At 38.8% G+C, this 18,935-nt stretch overlaps 2 protein-coding genes and 1 long non-coding RNA gene across 3 annotated transcripts; all 3 read right to left on the bottom strand.

The window, feature by feature from the left end:
* Positions 1-581: 581 nt before the first annotated feature.
* Positions 582-2,468, bottom strand: LOC140842851 (uncharacterized). The gene is made up of 7 exons (XM_073211044.1): positions 2,176-2,468; positions 1,903-2,106; positions 1,747-1,839; positions 1,346-1,453; positions 1,187-1,272; positions 758-1,106; positions 582-686 (listed from the first exon to the last, which is right to left on the bottom strand). Exons 1-7 carry the CDS (start codon positions 2,377-2,379, stop codon positions 582-584), a joined length of 1,149 nt encoding a protein of 382 aa, XP_073067145.1. The 5' UTR covers positions 2,380-2,468.
* Positions 2,469-2,880: 412 nt separating this feature from the next.
* Positions 2,881-4,373, bottom strand: LOC140803853 (uncharacterized). Its single transcript, XR_012111951.1, has 3 exons — positions 4,219-4,373; positions 3,339-3,435; positions 2,881-3,020 (listed from the first exon to the last, which is right to left on the bottom strand). It is a non-coding gene; the product is annotated as an uncharacterized lncRNA (long non-coding RNA).
* Positions 4,374-5,181: 808 nt separating this feature from the next.
* Positions 5,182-6,330, bottom strand: LOC140803822 (uncharacterized). The gene is made up of 2 exons (XM_073159695.1): positions 6,324-6,330; positions 5,182-6,231 (listed from the first exon to the last, which is right to left on the bottom strand). The coding sequence occupies exon 2, from the start codon at positions 6,070-6,072 to the stop codon at positions 5,578-5,580; it is 495 nt and encodes a 164-aa protein (XP_073015796.1). The 5' UTR covers positions 6,073-6,231; positions 6,324-6,330; the 3' UTR covers positions 5,182-5,577.
* Positions 6,331-18,935: the final 12,605 nt, after the last annotated feature.

The raw sequence follows: 18,935 nt of genomic DNA, 5'->3' as shown, positions 1-18,935 counted from the left end.
AACTGCTGGTGCTGAAGTTCGTGTGAAGCGGTACAACACCGCTCTAAAAAGTGGCAACACAAGTGGCTAGTAACCGTTTGTGGTCCATTTAGTTTGAAGCGGTTTGTAACCGTTTGCGGTCCATTTATGTTGAAGCGGTATATAAACGCTTCTACAAGTAGCAACACAAGCGGTTTTTCACCGCTTGTGTTGCGTATTGTTTTTTGCAGCGGTTGGGATCAGAATGAAAAGACCCGCTCTGGTTACTTTGCTCTCGAGGCGATATAGGAGCGGTTAAGTAATGCTTGTAAATGCAATACATTTTTATTTGTAAGAGCGGTTGCAAACCAATTCATAAGTATTTAAAAAAAAATTCCAAATTATTATATTTATTTCCTTCTACACAAGAAAATGAAAAAAAAAAACATGATACATATAAAATAAATAACTCGAAATCAACAAAAACATTTGTCATTTACTGGGAAACCAAACAAAATCCACAAATAAATATCTAAGTTTGCAGAAACATGAAATTCTAAAAACAAAAAATACTGATGATTGCAAACGAAAGCTAAAACTAAAGTATGTTTTTTCTTAAATATCTAATCACCAGATGAACTTTCTGGAGGAGTTCTGCTATCATTTTCTCTTTCATTGGATGTGGCATAAATGTGTTTCTGAATGATGTTTGTCATTACAGCTGCCATCTGTAAAAATTAATCGAAATTATCGTCAAGCAACCAATTTTTTCATTTGATATTTTATAACATGTAAATACCTGTGTGGGTAACAATTCATGCCCACTAGACCCTCCATGTATCATACTCTGCATAACCCGTGTACAACTTTCGAATTGATCTTGCATTTGTCTCATTTTCTCCATTTCTGTCTGTAGTTGTGCTTTTTGCGCCTCCATTTCTGCTCGCAACTGCGATTCACGCATCTCCATATCTTTCTTCATTTGTTCTTGCATTTCTTTGAATTTATTTGTCATCTCCAAAGTAGAATGATAGTTTTGCCTATTGTAGAATGAGCTTCGCCTGTATTGTTCAGGGAAGACTTGGCTAGGCAGTGCTCCTGCTCCCAGACATCGAACTCGGCCAGAATGCTCGGTTCCAAATACATCACTGCATAAAACTTATAATTAATACACATATTTTGTAATAACATTAACAAAAATAATATGAAATTTTAAAGAAAATATAACCGAAATGCATCCTCATGCACTTCTATTGCTTGTGTCCCCTCAGCCATGTCTTGTAAGCGAGTTTGAACAGCCTCATCCAACAAATTCTAACAAACAAAACGTCAAGTAAACGAAAAATTTATTCAAAAGTCATTATATAAAATTGTAACTAATTAGCACCTCATAGCGTATGGCTTCAGCATCAACTGGAGCACCTCTTTTCTTTTTACTTCTCTGACTCAAATGCATTATTTCGATGCGAGTCGGCTTCCTACCATTCTCTTTCAACTAATAGAAAAACAATATCATATATACAAAAAATATGACTGCTGAAATTTTACAAACAACAAAACTTATACTCTTAATTCACACATTCACAAACAACAAAATAAATGATAAGAAAAACTAGAATCGATCATTAACAACATATCTTTAAATTTTAACTACATCATAGATAATTATTAATCTATATTTACAACACCATAAAAGCATATAACACTAGTTATCTATGACATCAAAGTTCAAATAACAAATAGGTAATATGAGACTTTTTGCAAAGAAAAATACAGGTTAATGCTTACAAATTTGTCTTCCAGAGAAGGGATACTCGTTCGTCCCTGTGCATGAGTTCCTTTTTTATTTTTTCCATTTTCTCGATTTATTTTAGAACTTTTCTGAAAAAAAAAATTATGTTTTAATATGAATATCCATAATTAATAATAAATATTCATGATTACCTCAGTAGCCTTCCAGTACACACATAATCTTTCCCAAACTTCTGTAGCCAACCCATGAGGAATAGGGCGAATGGACACAAGCTCCTCTAATGGGATATTGGAGTCATAAGATGTAGCTTTAACTTCGGTCCTCCATCGCCTCCATGCAACCCCCATCATTTGCATCACAAAATCTTGATGTTGATCGGAGATTATGAATCGTGCCTATAAACATAAACATAAATATGTTAATGTTTGAAGCTCATGTGTGATATTAAGTAGTTCTCAACTTACAATAACAAGTTTCCATGCCTCCTCCAACCGATGCTTTGGAACTTTTCTCCAGTCTAAATAATCAAGGGGCAACAAAACTCCATTCCGAGCTATTGTCCCCACATAATTTGCCAGTACCGGTTGTAAATCTCCATAAGGTTGGCCTCTTTCATTAAACGTTACATGTAACAAATCATCATGATGCAATGCATGAACATCCTTCATTACAGTTCTCCCACGTCTATTCGGCGGCCTCTGTGAAGGCAACACTTCATTTTCGCCTGATAAATATATATATATATATATATATATATATATATATATATATATATATATATATATATATATATATATACTCCTCGTCATCTTGTTGTGATTCCAGTGCATTGTTTTGGGTCTCCGGTGGTGAATGTGATGTTATGTCTTGTGATCCAACTTCATCGTCACACCTGTTATTTGATTCTTGTCCCCTAGATCGCTTTCTGATATTCTTAATCAACTTCTGAAGTCTTTTGTTTGTCATTTTTCATATGTACTTGAAAATAATAATAATATAAAATTACAACAGTCAAGAAGATGGTTAAAATATAAAGAAGACCATAATTTGCATAGTATGAGTTTACAATGAATACTAAAAGAACCAGTTGCAATGAAAAACAAAAATAGTATATGGTCTACCTTTGATTCTCAATTCAATTTTGACGCAGGGGCCACAGTATACTAAAAGAACCAGTTTGACGCATGGGCCACAGTATATGTTTCCTGCCGAAATTGTAATTGCGGTTTACTTCATATCTAAGGATTAGGCATGAATGGCTCCAAAGACCCCCAAGTTCTCCCGACTTTCAATTTAACCGGCTAAGGAACTGCAGAAACAATTTATTTAACCATCGTAAACACACACCTTTAATATTAGCTAAAATCAGTACACCACATGTGAACCTATGACTTGAGAATGAGAACTCAATAACTAGTACAAAATGAAGCAACAGTGTAAATACTAGTTCAAGTTCATATTTCCAAAACCAATGCACAGAAGTTGAACCTAGTTGCTGGGAAAAATAGATGAAAAGCGACAACAAAGGGAGTATCGACCAAGAAGGACAGTGTAAGAAGAATCTCGGGATTGTCATGGTATGTATGATTTCCAACGACGAATTACCATAAATACATGTTAACCATACCAAGAAGCGACACAGCCCTTTCCATGCATGTTTGAAATAACAGCCCAGCTTCCTTAACAACTGAAGAATCGGATTCCAGGACTAGTTCATCATGTACCTGAAACGAAAGTTAGAAGGTTAACTTTTCTTGATTCTTCAGAAAGCTGAACAGGCTTATAGAACCAACATCATTATTGACTTTATTAACAGAAGTAATACATCTAAGTTTTGCAGAGATGACTTGTTACAACATGAACTAATACCCTTAACCAACATATTGTCGCTTATGAAAAACGTTAAATATATGCCATGTCCAAGGCAAAGTAAAATTGCACGTCAGGTGAGATTTATGGCAAACAAGAATGTAAAATTGGGAAGAGATTAGAATCAAAACCCAAATAGGGTATAAGAATGTCCCCAAATTAGTCTTCAGCTGTTTTGACCAAAACTCATCTTCTACAGCACTTTCTAAGTTGTTGTGCACACATACTCCAGTTGTACTTCATCATATTTTTTATAGCTACGAATATTAAAAAGGAATCAATATGATAACCTCAGACTGAAAAGGTTATTCCTTGAACAAAAATAATAACAACTAAACCAAAAGACACTTAGTAAAAGAATGATTCAACTATAACTTTCTTACGACTACATAGTGGAAGGATGCTACTATTGGAGGTAGGAAGCCTAAGAAAGACCAAGAAAACACAAGGGAAATTCAGAAGCTACTGGAAACTTTACACCCTCAGAAATTCAGAAGCGATTGAAAACTTTACACACTCAGAAACAAGAACGTTTCCATTAAATAATCAAAACAAAGAACAAAAACAATATTAAAATAACCACCATCAAAATCCTTAGCAGAATAAAATAAATTTTACGGCAAGGGAAGAGAATTTACCTCCAGAACAAGATTTTCTAAACGATTGCAACTCGGTATAGGGCATAGATTTTCTTCTACACTAGATGGGAAAAAATCGATCGTCGGGTCACAAGATGGGGAAAATCGATTGTGAGGGCGGGAGTGAAAAAAATAGCGGGATTCTGAAACAATCTATCGGTTTGTACGCTTTGTTTTCTTTTTAATTAAGCCTCCTAATTTTCTTTTTAATTAAGACAAGTAGATTAAAACAATAACTCCTATCAATGATGTAAATGCTTATTTACATCATATTGGATATTCTCTTGTTCTTTATTAATAATTAATATTTATTTTCATAAATTCAAATTTGATTGATCATGACAAAAAAATTAGCACGTGTCAATTGCTTAGGGAGAGAGAAGTTCTAGGATAAGTTAATTAATTTATAATATAAAATTATCTTATTTCAAGAAAATATATGTAAATTTCATATTTTTTAAAAAATTATTAATAATAGTTCACTAATTTTTCATACAAAAATTGATAGAATGTATTCCTACACAATAGGATTTTCTCGTACATTTCTCTTTTGTAATTTAAAATTAAGTCTACTACATTATTAATTAGTGGTAATTATTTTTAACAAATTAAATATAAAAAACAACAAATATTGTTTGAACAAGTGAATAATAGAAAGCTTGTTGTATATGCCCTCGAGGATTGATAATATATAAGAAAAATTATATATATAATAAACAACTAATGCGATTTGGAGAAGTAATTAATTGAAAACTTATGGTATGCCTCGTCGATTGATAATATAAAAGCATATTTTATGTACATGATCCCAACATTTATTTATTTAAAATTTGTACATTTAATTTGAATATACATTTAATTTAACATTAATTAACCATGAAACGAGGAAAAAAAATCAAAAGATAAAAATGGATGCACATCATTAATCAACTGTCCACTACAAATTTGGAACAGTTTTACAGGGGATAAAAACAATTTCAATATTCCAAAAAGAGAAATGTGGTCCTGTCATGAATACAGTATTTATGTAGCAAATACGAATATGCAGTTCAATTTAGAGACTTGAAAGATAAAACAAAACAACTAGAACGAAGTGATCACAAAATAAAGGGAAACAAACCAAATTATTAAAGAAAAAAAATACTGAAGCCTTAAGTGGTTGAATAATCACATTCCTTATTGATAATAAAAAATATATACTGAATAAAAGCATAACCCCTGGCGTTAAGTTGTCTCTTTATCTGGAATCAAGCTTATCTGAAACTCAAACATATAAGGTCATGGAGTTATAATTTAAGAATATTAATAATAATAAAAACAGAGGCCAATTTACCAGAATACATGTAAACTAATCTCCCCTTATTCTTCATCAGATTCATGGATCACAATAGGCATGCCATCAACGGTTGAGCCATCTACATCATTTCTTGTTAACTCAATGTCTATAGTGTTTACGTCATCCAACAAAAATTCGACATCTGAAAAATTGTTAGGAATGAATTGAATTGTATCAATATCATCTTCATTGCCCATGTTGTATGTGTCTCTTGGTGTGTAGCAAATAACAGAATGCCAATCTTCTTCTTTTGGATCACGAACATAATAAATCATTTGAGCTTGCGAAGCCAAAATAAAAGGTTCATGCTCTTCTCGTTCTCCTGTATGTATCAAACGCGAAAAATTCACCATCGTAAATCCTAAAGGATCAATTTTCATTCCAACAGTAGTATTAACCCAATCGCATCGGAACAAAACTATTCGTCCATGACCACTGTAATCAAGTGAGATAACATCAGTTAACCGTCCATAATAGGTTGACTCGTTATCGTCATTATCATCCATCGACGGCACCATGACTCCACTATTCTGCGTTTTTTTGTTTCTTTCGGATTCTACTGTGCGAAATGCAAAACCATTCACATTGAAACCATGATAACTAAATGCTACAGGATTTGGACCACGTGCAAGTGCCCTTAGAGTGAAGTCATCAATTCGTTCATTTGCCCGATCAACCTATAATACATACACAAACACAATTTTGATATTAATATTTTTAAAATAATAATCACTCTATTTACCAATAAATCAATCGATATCTTACTTACTCTTTTAGCAAACTGATAAGCACGAATTATATAGCGTTTTAGGGTCTTTATTTTGTCGTATTCGAGCTTATCTGGCGTTTTTATTCCGGGTTTTGCGCTTAATTCGTCTCATTATGGCTATTTGCAGGTTTGACCAAAAGATGATAAAAGCCAAAGAAAAGAAAGAAAAGTCAAACTTCGCAAGGCCACGTCAGAAATACCCGGAGAAATAGGAAAAACAAGAGAAAGGGCCAAAGTCCAGACACATACACGGACCCCATGCAAGGGTCCGTGTCTAAAGAAGCCAAGAGAATAATTTATTCGAGCCACTCCGGACCCAAAGACGGACCCCGTGCAGGGGTCCGTGTCAAGAAACAACCGAGAAAAGAAAATTGCGCCATCATCCGGACCTTCACCCGGACCCCTACACGGGGTCCGTGTCCAGCATCTCCCAGACATATAATTAAATCGCGACTACACGGACCCAAAGCCGGAGGTAGACACGGGGTCCGTGTACCCTAGTTTGAGATCAGATTTCGCGAAGATTTGGAAATAAAGGAAAGAAAATTTAGAGATTGAGGGGGACTTTTTTGGGAGGCAGAACCCTTAGCAGCCGACTTTTGGGAGAAAAGGCGAAAAATTTCCTGACTCTTGAAGACGGTGACGGCTTGGGAGAAAATCGGGAGAGACGAGAGGAAATCGCGCGCTTCACACGCAAGACCCGCACATCATCACTGAGATTTTCTCTTCTCTTTTATTTTCGTAATTTCAGACATGAATTCAAACATTAGATTTGATTTTAGTTTTGAATTTATGGAGTAGTTTCTCTGTTGATCGGGACCACGATTGGGGCAAACGATTGGTTTGTTTATTCATTGGATCGTTTGATTAATAAAATTGTTTCTTGTTATTGATTAATATTTGCATAATTTTCATGCTTTTAATTTGGCCAATTAATTGCATGTTTGTTGTTTGATCTTGACTCGAAAGAAAATAGATTGAATTTAGCTTCAAAAATATTAATCAACACACGGTTAAATCGACTAGAAATAGTATTCGATTTCAGTGTGCGATTTTAGGCGACAGCTGCGATTCTATCATTGTTAAATGCGTTTTTGTTTAATTAAATTCAATTAGAAATAATTGGACTGTTAAATGAAAATAGGATTATAAATTCTAGAAATAGATTTATAATTAAATTAGAGAATTGCATCGTGACAGCGAATAACCTGTGGTTAAATTATTCCGGTGCGTGATAAAATCTGAGTTTGTTACCGTTGTGTGTCCCGGTCACTTTATTTAAATTCGAAAACCCCCGAATTCCAAGCGTTTCTGTTAATCTGATTCTAGTCGTCTACTTATCATAAATTAGTTCAATTTAATTAATTTAAATAATCATCAAATCACTTTTTATCGTTGCCTAGATTAAATCAAATAATAAATTCTTGGTACTTAAATAATAGTCTCTGTGGGATCGATACTTGGACTGTTCGTCCATTTACTATAACTTGACCTAGTCCGCTTGCTAGGATTATTCCCAACCGAAATCGTCGGTCAAGTTTTTGGCGCCGTTGCCGGGGACTATTTATTTAATATTAGGATAAATTATTTGTTTGAGACTAGGCTTTTATTCTTAGTTTTAAATTTTTCAGTTATTCTATTCTTTAGTATTTTAATTAATTTTGTTTCAGTTTTTCTTATTATATACTCTTTTGGGGCTTAAATTGTGCAATTAAATTTTTGATTTCAGGGGTTAGCTCGTGTTATATGAACCGTGCTCAGGACGTCAAAAATCTAGTGCCACTTGATCTGGAGATTGAAAGCACCCTTCGCAGCATCCGCAGAAATCGAAGGAACAACAACCTGTCTTTTGAGTCCGAGTCTGAAGCAGAACCTGAAATAGATCTTAAACCAGAATTCGAAGGAATGGCCGGAGAAGATGATGAACGTACGTTGATGGAACTTCATCGGCCAGCATTTGGAGGTTATGGGTCTAGTATCATCCGCCCTACGATTCAGGCAAATTCATTCGAGCTGAAGCCAGGCATCATCCAGATGATCCAAATGCAAGTAAAGTTCGGTGGAGCACCATCTGAAGACCCCAATGCACATCTGGAGAATTTTCTCTCAATCTGTGATACGATCAAGTGCAATGGGGTGAGTACTGATGCCATACGACTCAGACTATTTCCATTCTCCTTGCAAGGAGAAGCTATGGAGTGGCTTCGCGACCTTCCAGCTGGTTCTATCACTACTTGGGATGGGCTAGTTGAGTTCTTCATGCACAGGTATTTTCCCCCTACTAAGATTACACAACTGCGAAATGAAATCACTTCATTTAGACAGAGAGATGGGGAATCACTGAATTCAGCATGGGCGAGGTTTAAAAAGATGTTGAGAATGTGCCCGAGACATGGTTTTTCAGTAGGCCAACAGGTGGAGACATTTTACTATGGGGTAGATCCTTCTGTGAGATCTATGCTTGATGCGGCAGCAAATGGGAGTCTATACAGGAAAACGCCAACCGCAGCGCTCGAAATCATATCTAATATGGCCGAGAGCAATGTGGGTTGGCAAGACAACCGCAGGGAGAAGAAAGTAGGATTCCTTGAGATGGATGCTTTGACAGCGATTACAGCAAAACTTGATGGATTGACACATCAGATGTCACAGTTACAAGCGCAGAAGTCAATACCAGTCAAGTCAGTGAATCAGATCCAAGGAAATGCTGAAATGGGTGGTGGCCCATCTTGCGACATGCCATTCATGCCGGATATTCCTTGTGAGGAAATACAGTGTTTTGGAGGGGATTCAGTAAATTATTTGGGAAACCAGGGGCGTCAGCAGAACAATCCATACAGTTTCTCGTACAATCCAGGCTGGAGGAATCATCCAAATTTCGGGTGGAGACAGTCAGAAAATGCTGTTGTGCCATTACAGTTTAATCCTCCACAGCATCCTACACAGCAAAGGCCTCCTCAACAACCACCTAAACCTCCACAAGGTGCTGGACCTTCTATGCCACCCGGTTTTAAGCCACAAGATGGCAAGTCAAACCTTGAGGACATGCTTGCAAAGTACATAGCAGGGAATGAGATGAGATGGCAAAATCATGATGCCATGATGCAAAGAGTGGAGACTCAACTAGGACAGCTAGCGACACAAATGTCTACACGAGCTCCGGGTTCACTACCTAGTGACACGGAAAAGAATCCTAAAGGTGTCAATGCAGTCACGGTGACGTCTCCTATAAAGCAAGAGGTGGTTGATGTCGATAATTATGCGAAGGAGAAGGAATTATCAAAGCAAGGATCCAATGACACGAAGGAGAAAGGTAAGTCCCTAAACTTGAACTCCAATATTGATATTAATTCGCTCCCTTTTCCCCAACGAGCTAAGCAACTGCAATTGGATACTCAATTTTCAAAATTCCTTGAAATTTTCAAAAAGCTGCACATAAATATCCCATTTGCAGAAGCTTTAGCTCAAATGCCCTCTTATGCAAAATTTCTTAAAGAAATCTTATCAAACAAGAGGAAATTGGTTGACTTTGAGACAGTTAAGCTTTCGGAGGAATGTTCTGCTATTTTACAAAATAAATTACCTCCAAAGCTTAAGGATCCAGGTAGTTTCTCTATCCCTTGTACCATAGGAACTTCATTTTTTGCTAAAGCCTTGTGTGATTTAGGTGCAAGTATTAATTTGATGCCTTATTCATGTTTTGAGAAACTAGGAATAGGTGAAGTGAAACCAACTACAATTTCTCTACAGTTAGCTGATAGATCAATTAAATTTCCTAGGGGAGTTGTAGAGGATGTGTTGGTGAAAGTTGACAAGTTTATTTTTCCAGTGGATTTTGTTGTGTTAGACATGGAAGAGGATCGTGAGATTCCTCTAATTTTAGGAAGACCATTTTTAGCCACTGGGAAAGCTCTGATAGATGTACAAAAGGGTGAGTTGGTATTGAGACTGAATGATGAGAGTGTGGTGTTTAATGTTTTTCAGTCCATCAAATATCCTAATGATAAATCTGATTGTTTTAGAATTGATGCTACTGACGAACTTGTTGAGTGCAGTTTGCAGGAATTGATCGGTGAAGATCCTTTGGAGTTTTGTTTGACTGATTCATGTTCAGGAGAGTTGGAGAATGATGATGTTAAGGAATACATGCTTTATCTGGAAGCAGGCAGACCGATCTCGAGAACGGTAAACTCTAGGATTGGGGAGCTTGGGCATGTCCCAAGACCTTTAAGGTCATCCATTGAAGAAGCCCCAATCTTAGAGATGAAACCTCTTCCCTCTCATTTGAAATATTTATTTTTGCTTGACAATGATAAACTGCCAGTAATTGTTTCATCTATCTTGACAGGTTTGGAGGAAGAAAAGCTGCTGCGAGTTCTGAGGGATAATATCAAAGCAATTGGTTGGAGCATTGCAGACATCAAAGGGATCAGTTCATCCATGTGCATGCACAAAATTCTGATGGAGACTGACCACAAGACTTCTACCCAACCTCAAAGACGACTGAACCCAGCTATGCAAGAGGTGGTAAAGAAAGAGGTGATTAAGCTACTGGACGCAGGTATTATTTACCCGATTTCTGATAGTAGGTGGGTTAGTCCAGTGCAAGTAGTTCCGAAAAAGGGTGGGATCACTGTTGTCAAGAATGAGAATAATGAATTAATCCCTACTAGAACTGTTACAGGGTGGCGTGTTTGCATTGATTATAGAAAACTTAATGACGCCACCCGTAAAGACCACTTCCCCCTCCCTTTTATTGATCAAATGTTGGAAAGGTTAGCTGGGCATCCTTTTTACTGTTTCCTGGATGGTTATTCAGGTTATATGCAAATTCCTATTGACCCTGAAGATCAGGAGAAAACCACTTTTACTTGTCCTTATGGGACATTTGCATATAAACGAATGCCATTCGGTCTATGTAATGCACCAGCAACCTTCCAACGATGCATGATGGCAATTTTCCATGATATGATTGAGGATTTCATTGAAATATTTATGGACGATTTTTCTGTATTTGGCTCTTCATTCGATACTTGTTTGATTAATTTGTCTAAAGTTTTGGAGAGATGTGAGGAGTCAAATTTGGTGCTGAACTGGGAAAAATGCCACTTTATGGTGAGAGAGGGGATCGTGTTGGGGCATAAAATTTCTGAAAATGGAATCGAGGTTGATAAGGCTAAGATTGAAGTGATAGAGAAACTCCCTACCCCAACAAACATCCGAGGAGTGCGTAGTTTTTTAGGACATGCAGGGTTTTATAGACGTTTTATCAAAGATTTTTCCTGCATTTCTAAGCCACTGACCAATTTACTGATAAAAGATGTGAAATTTGATATTTCTGATGAGTGTGTGCAGGCATTTCAGGTCCTGAAGGAGAAGTTGATCACCGCACCAGTGATGATAGCACCTGATTGGGGGTCGCCATTTGAGGTGATGTGTGATGCAAGTGACACAGCTCTAGGGGCAGTGTTGGGCCAAAAACGTGATAAATGCATTCATGTCATCTACTATGCTAGTATGACACTGTCAGCCGCCCAACTGAACTATGCCACTACAGAGAAGGAGCTTCTTGCCGTGGTTTTTGCTCTTGATAAGTTTAGATCGTATCTGATAGGGAGCAAAGTAGTCGTGCATACTGACCATTCCGCCTTGAAATACTTGATGGCTAAAAAGGATGCAAAGCCAAGGCTAATTCGTTGGATTCTTCTTTTGCAGGAATTCGATTTGGACATCATCGATAGGAAGGGAACAGAGAACCAGGTTGCAGACCATCTTTCTCGTTTGGAGAATCCAAGTTCAGGTAATGCAATTATTCGTGATGACTTCCCAGACGAGCAACTCTTTGCAATCGACAGTTTACCATGGTATGCCGATTTTGTTAATTATCTATCAAGTAAGTTCATACCTCCCCATTTTACTTATCAACAAAAGAAGAAGTTTTTCTCAGATCTGAAATATTATTTGTGGGAGGATCCTTATTTGTTTAGAATATGTGCAGACGGTATAATCCGTAGATGTGTTCCCCAGGAAGAGGTAAGTGAAATTTTGTTTCATTGTCATGCTGGTCCGGCTGGGGGCCATTTTGGAGCAACTAGAACTGCGTCCAAAGTCCTCCAGTCTTGTTTTTATTGGCCTACTTTGTTTAAGGATGCGCATGAATATGTTACAAAATGTTCAAATTGTCAGCGCACAGGTAATATCTCTAGAAGACATGAAATGCCTCTTAATAATATTTTGGTTTGTGAGATATTTGATGTTTGGGGTATAGATTTCATGGGGCCGTTCCCGGTTTCTTTTGGGAACAAGTACATTTTGGTGGCTGTGGACTATGTGTCTAAATGGGTAGAGGCTACTGCATGCAAAACTAATGACTCTAGGGTTGTTGTTCAATTTCTTATGAAAAATATTTTCTCACGTTTCGGCACACCTAGAGCCATTATTAGCGATGGAGGTACGCATTTTTGTAATCGTCAGTTTGACAGTCTGTTGGCTAAGTATGGGGTCCGACATAAGGTGGCAACACCTTATCACCCCCAAACTAGTGGCCAAGTCGAGGTTTCAAATAGAGAACTGAAACGCATTCTTGAGAAGACTGTCGGTGCTTCGAGGAAAGAATGGTCTAGAAAACTCGACGATGCACTTTGGGCGTACCGCACTGCGTTCAAAACCCCCATTGGCATGTCTCCTTTTAAATTGCTGTATGGGAAATCGTGTCACCTACCTGTTGAACTTGAACATAAGGCTTACTGGGCGACTAAATTTTTGAATTTTGATGCTAAAGCCACAGGTGATGATAGAGTGCTGCAGTTGAATGAATTGGATGAGTTTCGGTTGGAGGCGTATGAGAATGCCAAGCTTTACAAAGAGAAAACCAAACGCTGGCATGATCAGAACATTGTTGGTCGAGAATTTGTGGTGGGACAACATGTACTACTATACAATTCTCGACTGAAGTTGATGCCAGGTAAGTTGCGTTCACGGTGGTCAGGACCATACACCATCACGCAAGTGTTTCCTTATGGGACAGTGGAGATCACTAGCGAAGCTACCGGAGCGTTCAAGGTAAATGGGCATAGGCTGAAAGTTTACCATGGAGGTACAATCCCCGACGTGCAAACCACTGTGGATCTGCAGGATCCAAACTAAATAAGGGAGTACAGTCGGGCTATAGACTATAAATTTAGCGCTTGCTGGGAGGCAACCCAGTGTTTTGTTTTTTATTTTCGTTTTTATTTTAATTTTCGTTTTGTTTTATTCTTATCTCGTGAGCTGATCTCAGTGTTTGGTGGTGCAGGTAACTTATTCACCGGTGGCGGGATTTATAAGGCATGGGATTCTATAAAAACGACGGATTCAGAACGCCAATTAGGCCAGGGAAGTTTCTGTACAATTCCTGCATCTTGTGTGCTTGGTTGCGTTTAAATTTTGTTGTGCAGATGTCTCGAATTATTCTTTCCTGGTTTGCATTATGTGTTGGGTCTAGAGTGCGTAGGGATTTATTTTCAAAAAAAAAAAAAAAAAAAAATTTGGGGTGAAAATACCGAGTCTGAACGGACCCTGCCCCGGACCCCTACACGGGGTCCGTGTGTTTAGATTTTCGAAAGAACCAATATCCCGAGTCTGCACGGACCTCTGGACGGACCCCTACACGGGGTCCGTGTCTAGCATTTCCAGAATTTTCACATTTGCGCATCAGCACGGACCTAAGGACGGACCCCTACACGGGGTCCGTGCCTTCTAAATTCGCGAATTCTCAGAATAAAAACGCGCAGACCCTCCCCAATCCCTAAACCCCCAAAATTCATACCACCACTCACACCGCCGCCTTGCGCCACCACTGCCGTCGCGCCGCCGCCCCTCACGCCGCCGCCGACCACCGCCGGAATACACCCCTTCACCGTGTCATCATCTTCGAGTTACGGTGAGCGTGGCTACTCCGTTTCTCTCAAATTGGCGATTATCAGTGTTAGGAGATTCATGCTAATCCATACGAGTTAACTTAGTGTGATTGAGTTCGATTATTGTTTGGATTGTTGAGATTTGCGTTGTTTTTGCATTGGGTCTACTCTCCGGATATATTGTTGTTGAGCATTGTTTAATGTGAGTTGACTAGCAAGGGCATTGGTTTCCTTCATTGTGTTGGGATCAGTTGGAGTGAATTCGTTCTGTTGTGGTGAATTATTGGATTGGTGTACGTGTTTGTCGGGGAATTTGAGATTGGTGTATTGGATTATTGTTATTGAATTGTTGGAATTTCAGATATCATCGCTGGAATCAATATGCCACCCCGCAAACAAATCAGTAAGCGCGCCCGAGCCGGTACCTCATCCCCCTATGATGCCTCCAGATTCACAAGCCTCGAAAATTTTGAATGGTTTTCGGCACTCCACGAGAATGCGATGATTGTTGAAAAATCCATCCACCCACGGATTGACGCCGAGGTACCCATCCGAGCCGAATTTGATAAATTTGGTTGGGGATCGCTGTTGGACATCACCGGCCCCTACTTTCCTGAATTGGTGTGGCAATTCTATGCCAACTTCGAAGACAAGGGCATTACTGGATTGCAGCGAGTCCGCACTTTCGTCAAGGGGGTGCTAATCGAGTTCGACACTGCCACTCTTGCCAATCTGTTGAATGTGCCAAATGAGGGCCCTCCGGTGAGCCACAATCAGCTAGACATTTTCTTCTCCGACATCACGTTTCGGATCCCCGAGGCCCGACGTCGCCTTCACTATTTCACTTCTCCGACGGGTTCTCGCTCGAGCGTCCTTCCTACTTCCCTCCCGTTGCTCGATCGCATCATCTGTTATTTCACGGGAGCGAACATCTTGCCGAGGAAGGCCGGGAACAACGAGGTCCGCATTTTGGACTTGTACATTATTGACAAGCTGCTGAATGGATTGGGGGCCATACCTGCGATTCCGGTCGCGTCGATCATTCTCGGTCATATGCGCTCTGTCGCGCATGTTGACCCCACAAAGAACAAGCGGCCATATGCCCCTTTTCCGATTATCATCTCCCGGATTCTATCGGCCCACGGCGTAGATCTCAGTGGCGAGACATCCCTCCTCCCCACTTCTACACAGATGCTCACCCCCCAGGCTATGCAGGGCATGTACTTCATCTTCCGCCAGGGTGCTTGGTACCGTAACCCTTCGAGTCGACATATCACTCCGCACCCCCGTGACCCACCGGTACCTCCACCCGCCATCGATGACCGAGCTTGGGACGATCGTGCACGGGAAGAAGCGGGCTTCGATGATCGCGCCGACCCTCAGGGTCATGTGCCACCACGACAGAGAGCCTCGGGGAGTAGACATCAGGTTTACTCGTCATTGTTTGATGCCTTGGACAACCATCAGCACCAGAATGGCTCGCATTGAGCATCATCTAGGGATTCCGCCCTCTGCTGACGATGTCTCCGCGCCCCCCTATGACAGATCTGGCCTTGACGACATGGAGGATTTGGATGCGGACTCCGCCGACGATTAGGAGCTTTATTTTGTTAGACTGTGTGGAGGACTGTATTCACATTTCTGGACTTTATCATTTCATTCGTATGCTGTGTTGATATTTGTGGACATGCTCTTTATGTGTACGCTATTTTGGAATTTATTAAAGTGTTTGCGTGCTTTATCTTTTCCATTTTACGTTTTTGGGTTTGGTGCATTCGATGTCTTTCTTTCAGGAGTTGCTGATCTTTACCTCTGTCCACCACGTACTCGACATCTAACCAGGGAAGTGTTTTTTTGGCTTTCACATTCTCTATAGTTCTGTTTATATTGTTTTACACTGAGGGCAGTGTCGAGTTCAAAGTGTGGGGGTGAGTCAGTTTTGTTACACATCGTTGCACAACACTTAACAACACTTTTCACGTAGGATGGCACTATTTGTAGACTAAGAACTCGTGTTTCACTTGATAATCGGATTAATTTGTTAGATTTTGGGATCACCCGGAAAATTGCTTCATGCCTAGTATTGAGTGAGAGGAGTCGTAGTTTCAAGGAGAGAGTCTAACATGAACCAGTTTTATATCAACATTTTGTTCAATGCACGTGGTCAAATTTTTACTCATTGATAGTGAATGGGTGAATTGTGAACTAAAAAAAAAAAAATAAATAAAAAATAAAAAATATATATATATATATCGAACAACGATCCCTAGAACTTGTCTGATTAGCCCTCGAAGCGAAAATACGAACGATGGTGACTTAGGGATGATTTAGGCGATCTTTGGACCGTTTGAGCCTTTCAAGCCTGACCGACACATCATTCATTGCCCCTAGCAACCCCTTTTGAGCCTGGAAAAATCGAATGGTGTGTGTCAATGACACACAGTTAGCCCCCATTCGTCAGTTATTCAATGTCCCACATCAACTACCTGAATCATAGCCTATACACTTTTTCCTACCTAAATGTGAGAGAAATAAAACTCCTGTGCACATTGAAATGTTTGAAATACTCCAATAGATTGAAGAGATATGTGTGAAGGAGTCGATGAATTTTTATTCATGAAAAAAAAAAAAAAAAAAAAAAAAAAAAAAAAGTGGAAAGAAAAGGAAAAAGGAGGAAAATGTATAGTGTTGAAAGCACCCGAAACAAAATTTTGTGGGTGAAAGTTGGTGGACAATGAGAAAGAAAAGGAGACGCTAGAGCTCTGGAATTGATGAAAAGACAATAACTGTTGACGGGTCGAAAATTGAATGAATGTGCTACAGGAATAATGTTTATTGTATCTCACTTTTGGATTCCCTACCTTTTATTGTAGCCGTGAGCCTTGGCCTTACGTTATAAGCTTAAAAAGACCTATTAACCAAGTCACTGTCGTTCAACATTTAGTAGAGAGGGGTATGAAAGTCAAGCATATGGGGCGTTTCGATAACAAATGAAAATAAGTGATCATGAAACCAAGTAGCTGGAGATGAGTACGAGTCTGACCTGCACACTACACACATCTTGTTCTGTTGATCTTTACTGGGTAAATGTTTGAATTTTGAATTGTGACGAAAACGAATCTTGTGATATGCAAAGCGTGATCTTTTGACTGGGGGTGAATGGATTTGACAAATTGAGAAGTTTTGATTGTGTTACTTGAATTCTGAATCTGAAATATTTCTCATCCTTATCTTTGTCTGATTTGTTCGAGGACGAACAAAGGTTAAGTGTGGGGAAGTTGATAAGCACGAATTATATAGCGTTTTAGGGTCTTTATTTTGTCGTATTCGAGCTTATCTGGCGTTTTTATTCCGGGTTTTGCGCTTAATTCGTCTCATTATGGCTATTTGCAGGTTTGACCAAAAGATGATAAAAGCCAAAGAAAAGAAAGAAAAGTCAAACTTCGCAAGGCCACGTCAGAAATACCCGGAGAAATAGGAAAAACAAGAGAAAGGGCCAAAGTCCAGACACATACACGGACCCCATGCAAGGGTCCGTGTCTAAAGAAGCCAAGAGAATAATTTATTCGAGCCACTCCGGACCCAAAGACGGACCCCGTGCAGGGGTCCGTGTCAAGAAACAACCGAGAAAAGAAAATTGCGCCATCATCCGGACCTTCACCCGGACCCCTACACGGGGTCCGTGTCCAGCATCTCCCAGACATATAATTAAATCGCGACTACACGGACCCAAAGCCGGAGGTAGACACGGGGTCCGTGTACCCTAGTTTGAGATCAGATTTCGCGAAGATTTGGAAATAAAGGAAAGAAAATTTAGAGATTGAGGGGGACTTTTTTGGGAGGCAGAACCCTTAGCAGCCGACTTTTGGGAGAAAAGGCGAAAAATTTCCTGACTCTTGAAGACGGTGACGGCTTGGGAGAAAATCGGGAGAGACGAGAGGAAATCGCGCGCTTCACACGCAAGACCCGCACATCATCACTGAGATTTTCTCTTCTCTTTTATTTTCGTAATTTCAGACATGAATTCAAACATTAGATTTGATTTTAGTTTTGAATTTATGGAGTAGTTTCTCTGTTGATCGGGACCACGATTGGGGCAAACGATTGGTTTGTTTATTCATTGGATCGTTTGATTAATAAAATTGTTTCTTGTTATTGATTAATATTTGCATAATTTTCATGCTTTTAATTTGGCCAATTAATTGCATGTTTGTTGTTTGATCTTGACTCGAAAGAAAATAGATTGAATTTAGCTTCAAAAATATTAATCAACACACGGTTAAATCGACTAGAAATAGTATTCGATTTCAGTGTGCGATTTTAGGCGACAGCTGCGATTCTATCATTGTTAAATGCGTTTTTGTTTAATTAAATTCAATTAGAAATAATTGGACTGTTAAATGAAAATAGGATTATAAATTCTAGAAATAGATTTATAATTAAATTAGAGAATTGCATCGTGACAGCGAATAACCTGTGGTTAAATTATTCCGGTGCGTGATAAAATCTGAGTTTGTTACCGTTGTGTGTCCCGGTCACTTTATTTAAATTCGAAAACCCCCGAATTCCAAGCGTTTCTGTTAATCTGATTCTAGTCGTCTACTTATCATAAATTAGTTCAATTTAATTAATTTAAATAATCATCAAATCACTTTTTATCGTTGCCTAGATTAAATCAAATAATAAATTCTTGGTACTTAAATAATAGTCTCTG

Source organism: Primulina eburnea, chromosome 10 (assembly GCF_022965805.1).
Source record: "Primulina eburnea isolate SZY01 chromosome 10, ASM2296580v1, whole genome shotgun sequence".
In the NCBI taxonomy this organism is placed as follows: Eukaryota; Viridiplantae; Streptophyta; class Magnoliopsida; order Lamiales; family Gesneriaceae; genus Primulina; species Primulina eburnea.
The sequence above is the reverse complement of the archived record's forward strand: the minus strand, read 5'-3'. Positions and strand labels throughout refer to the sequence as shown.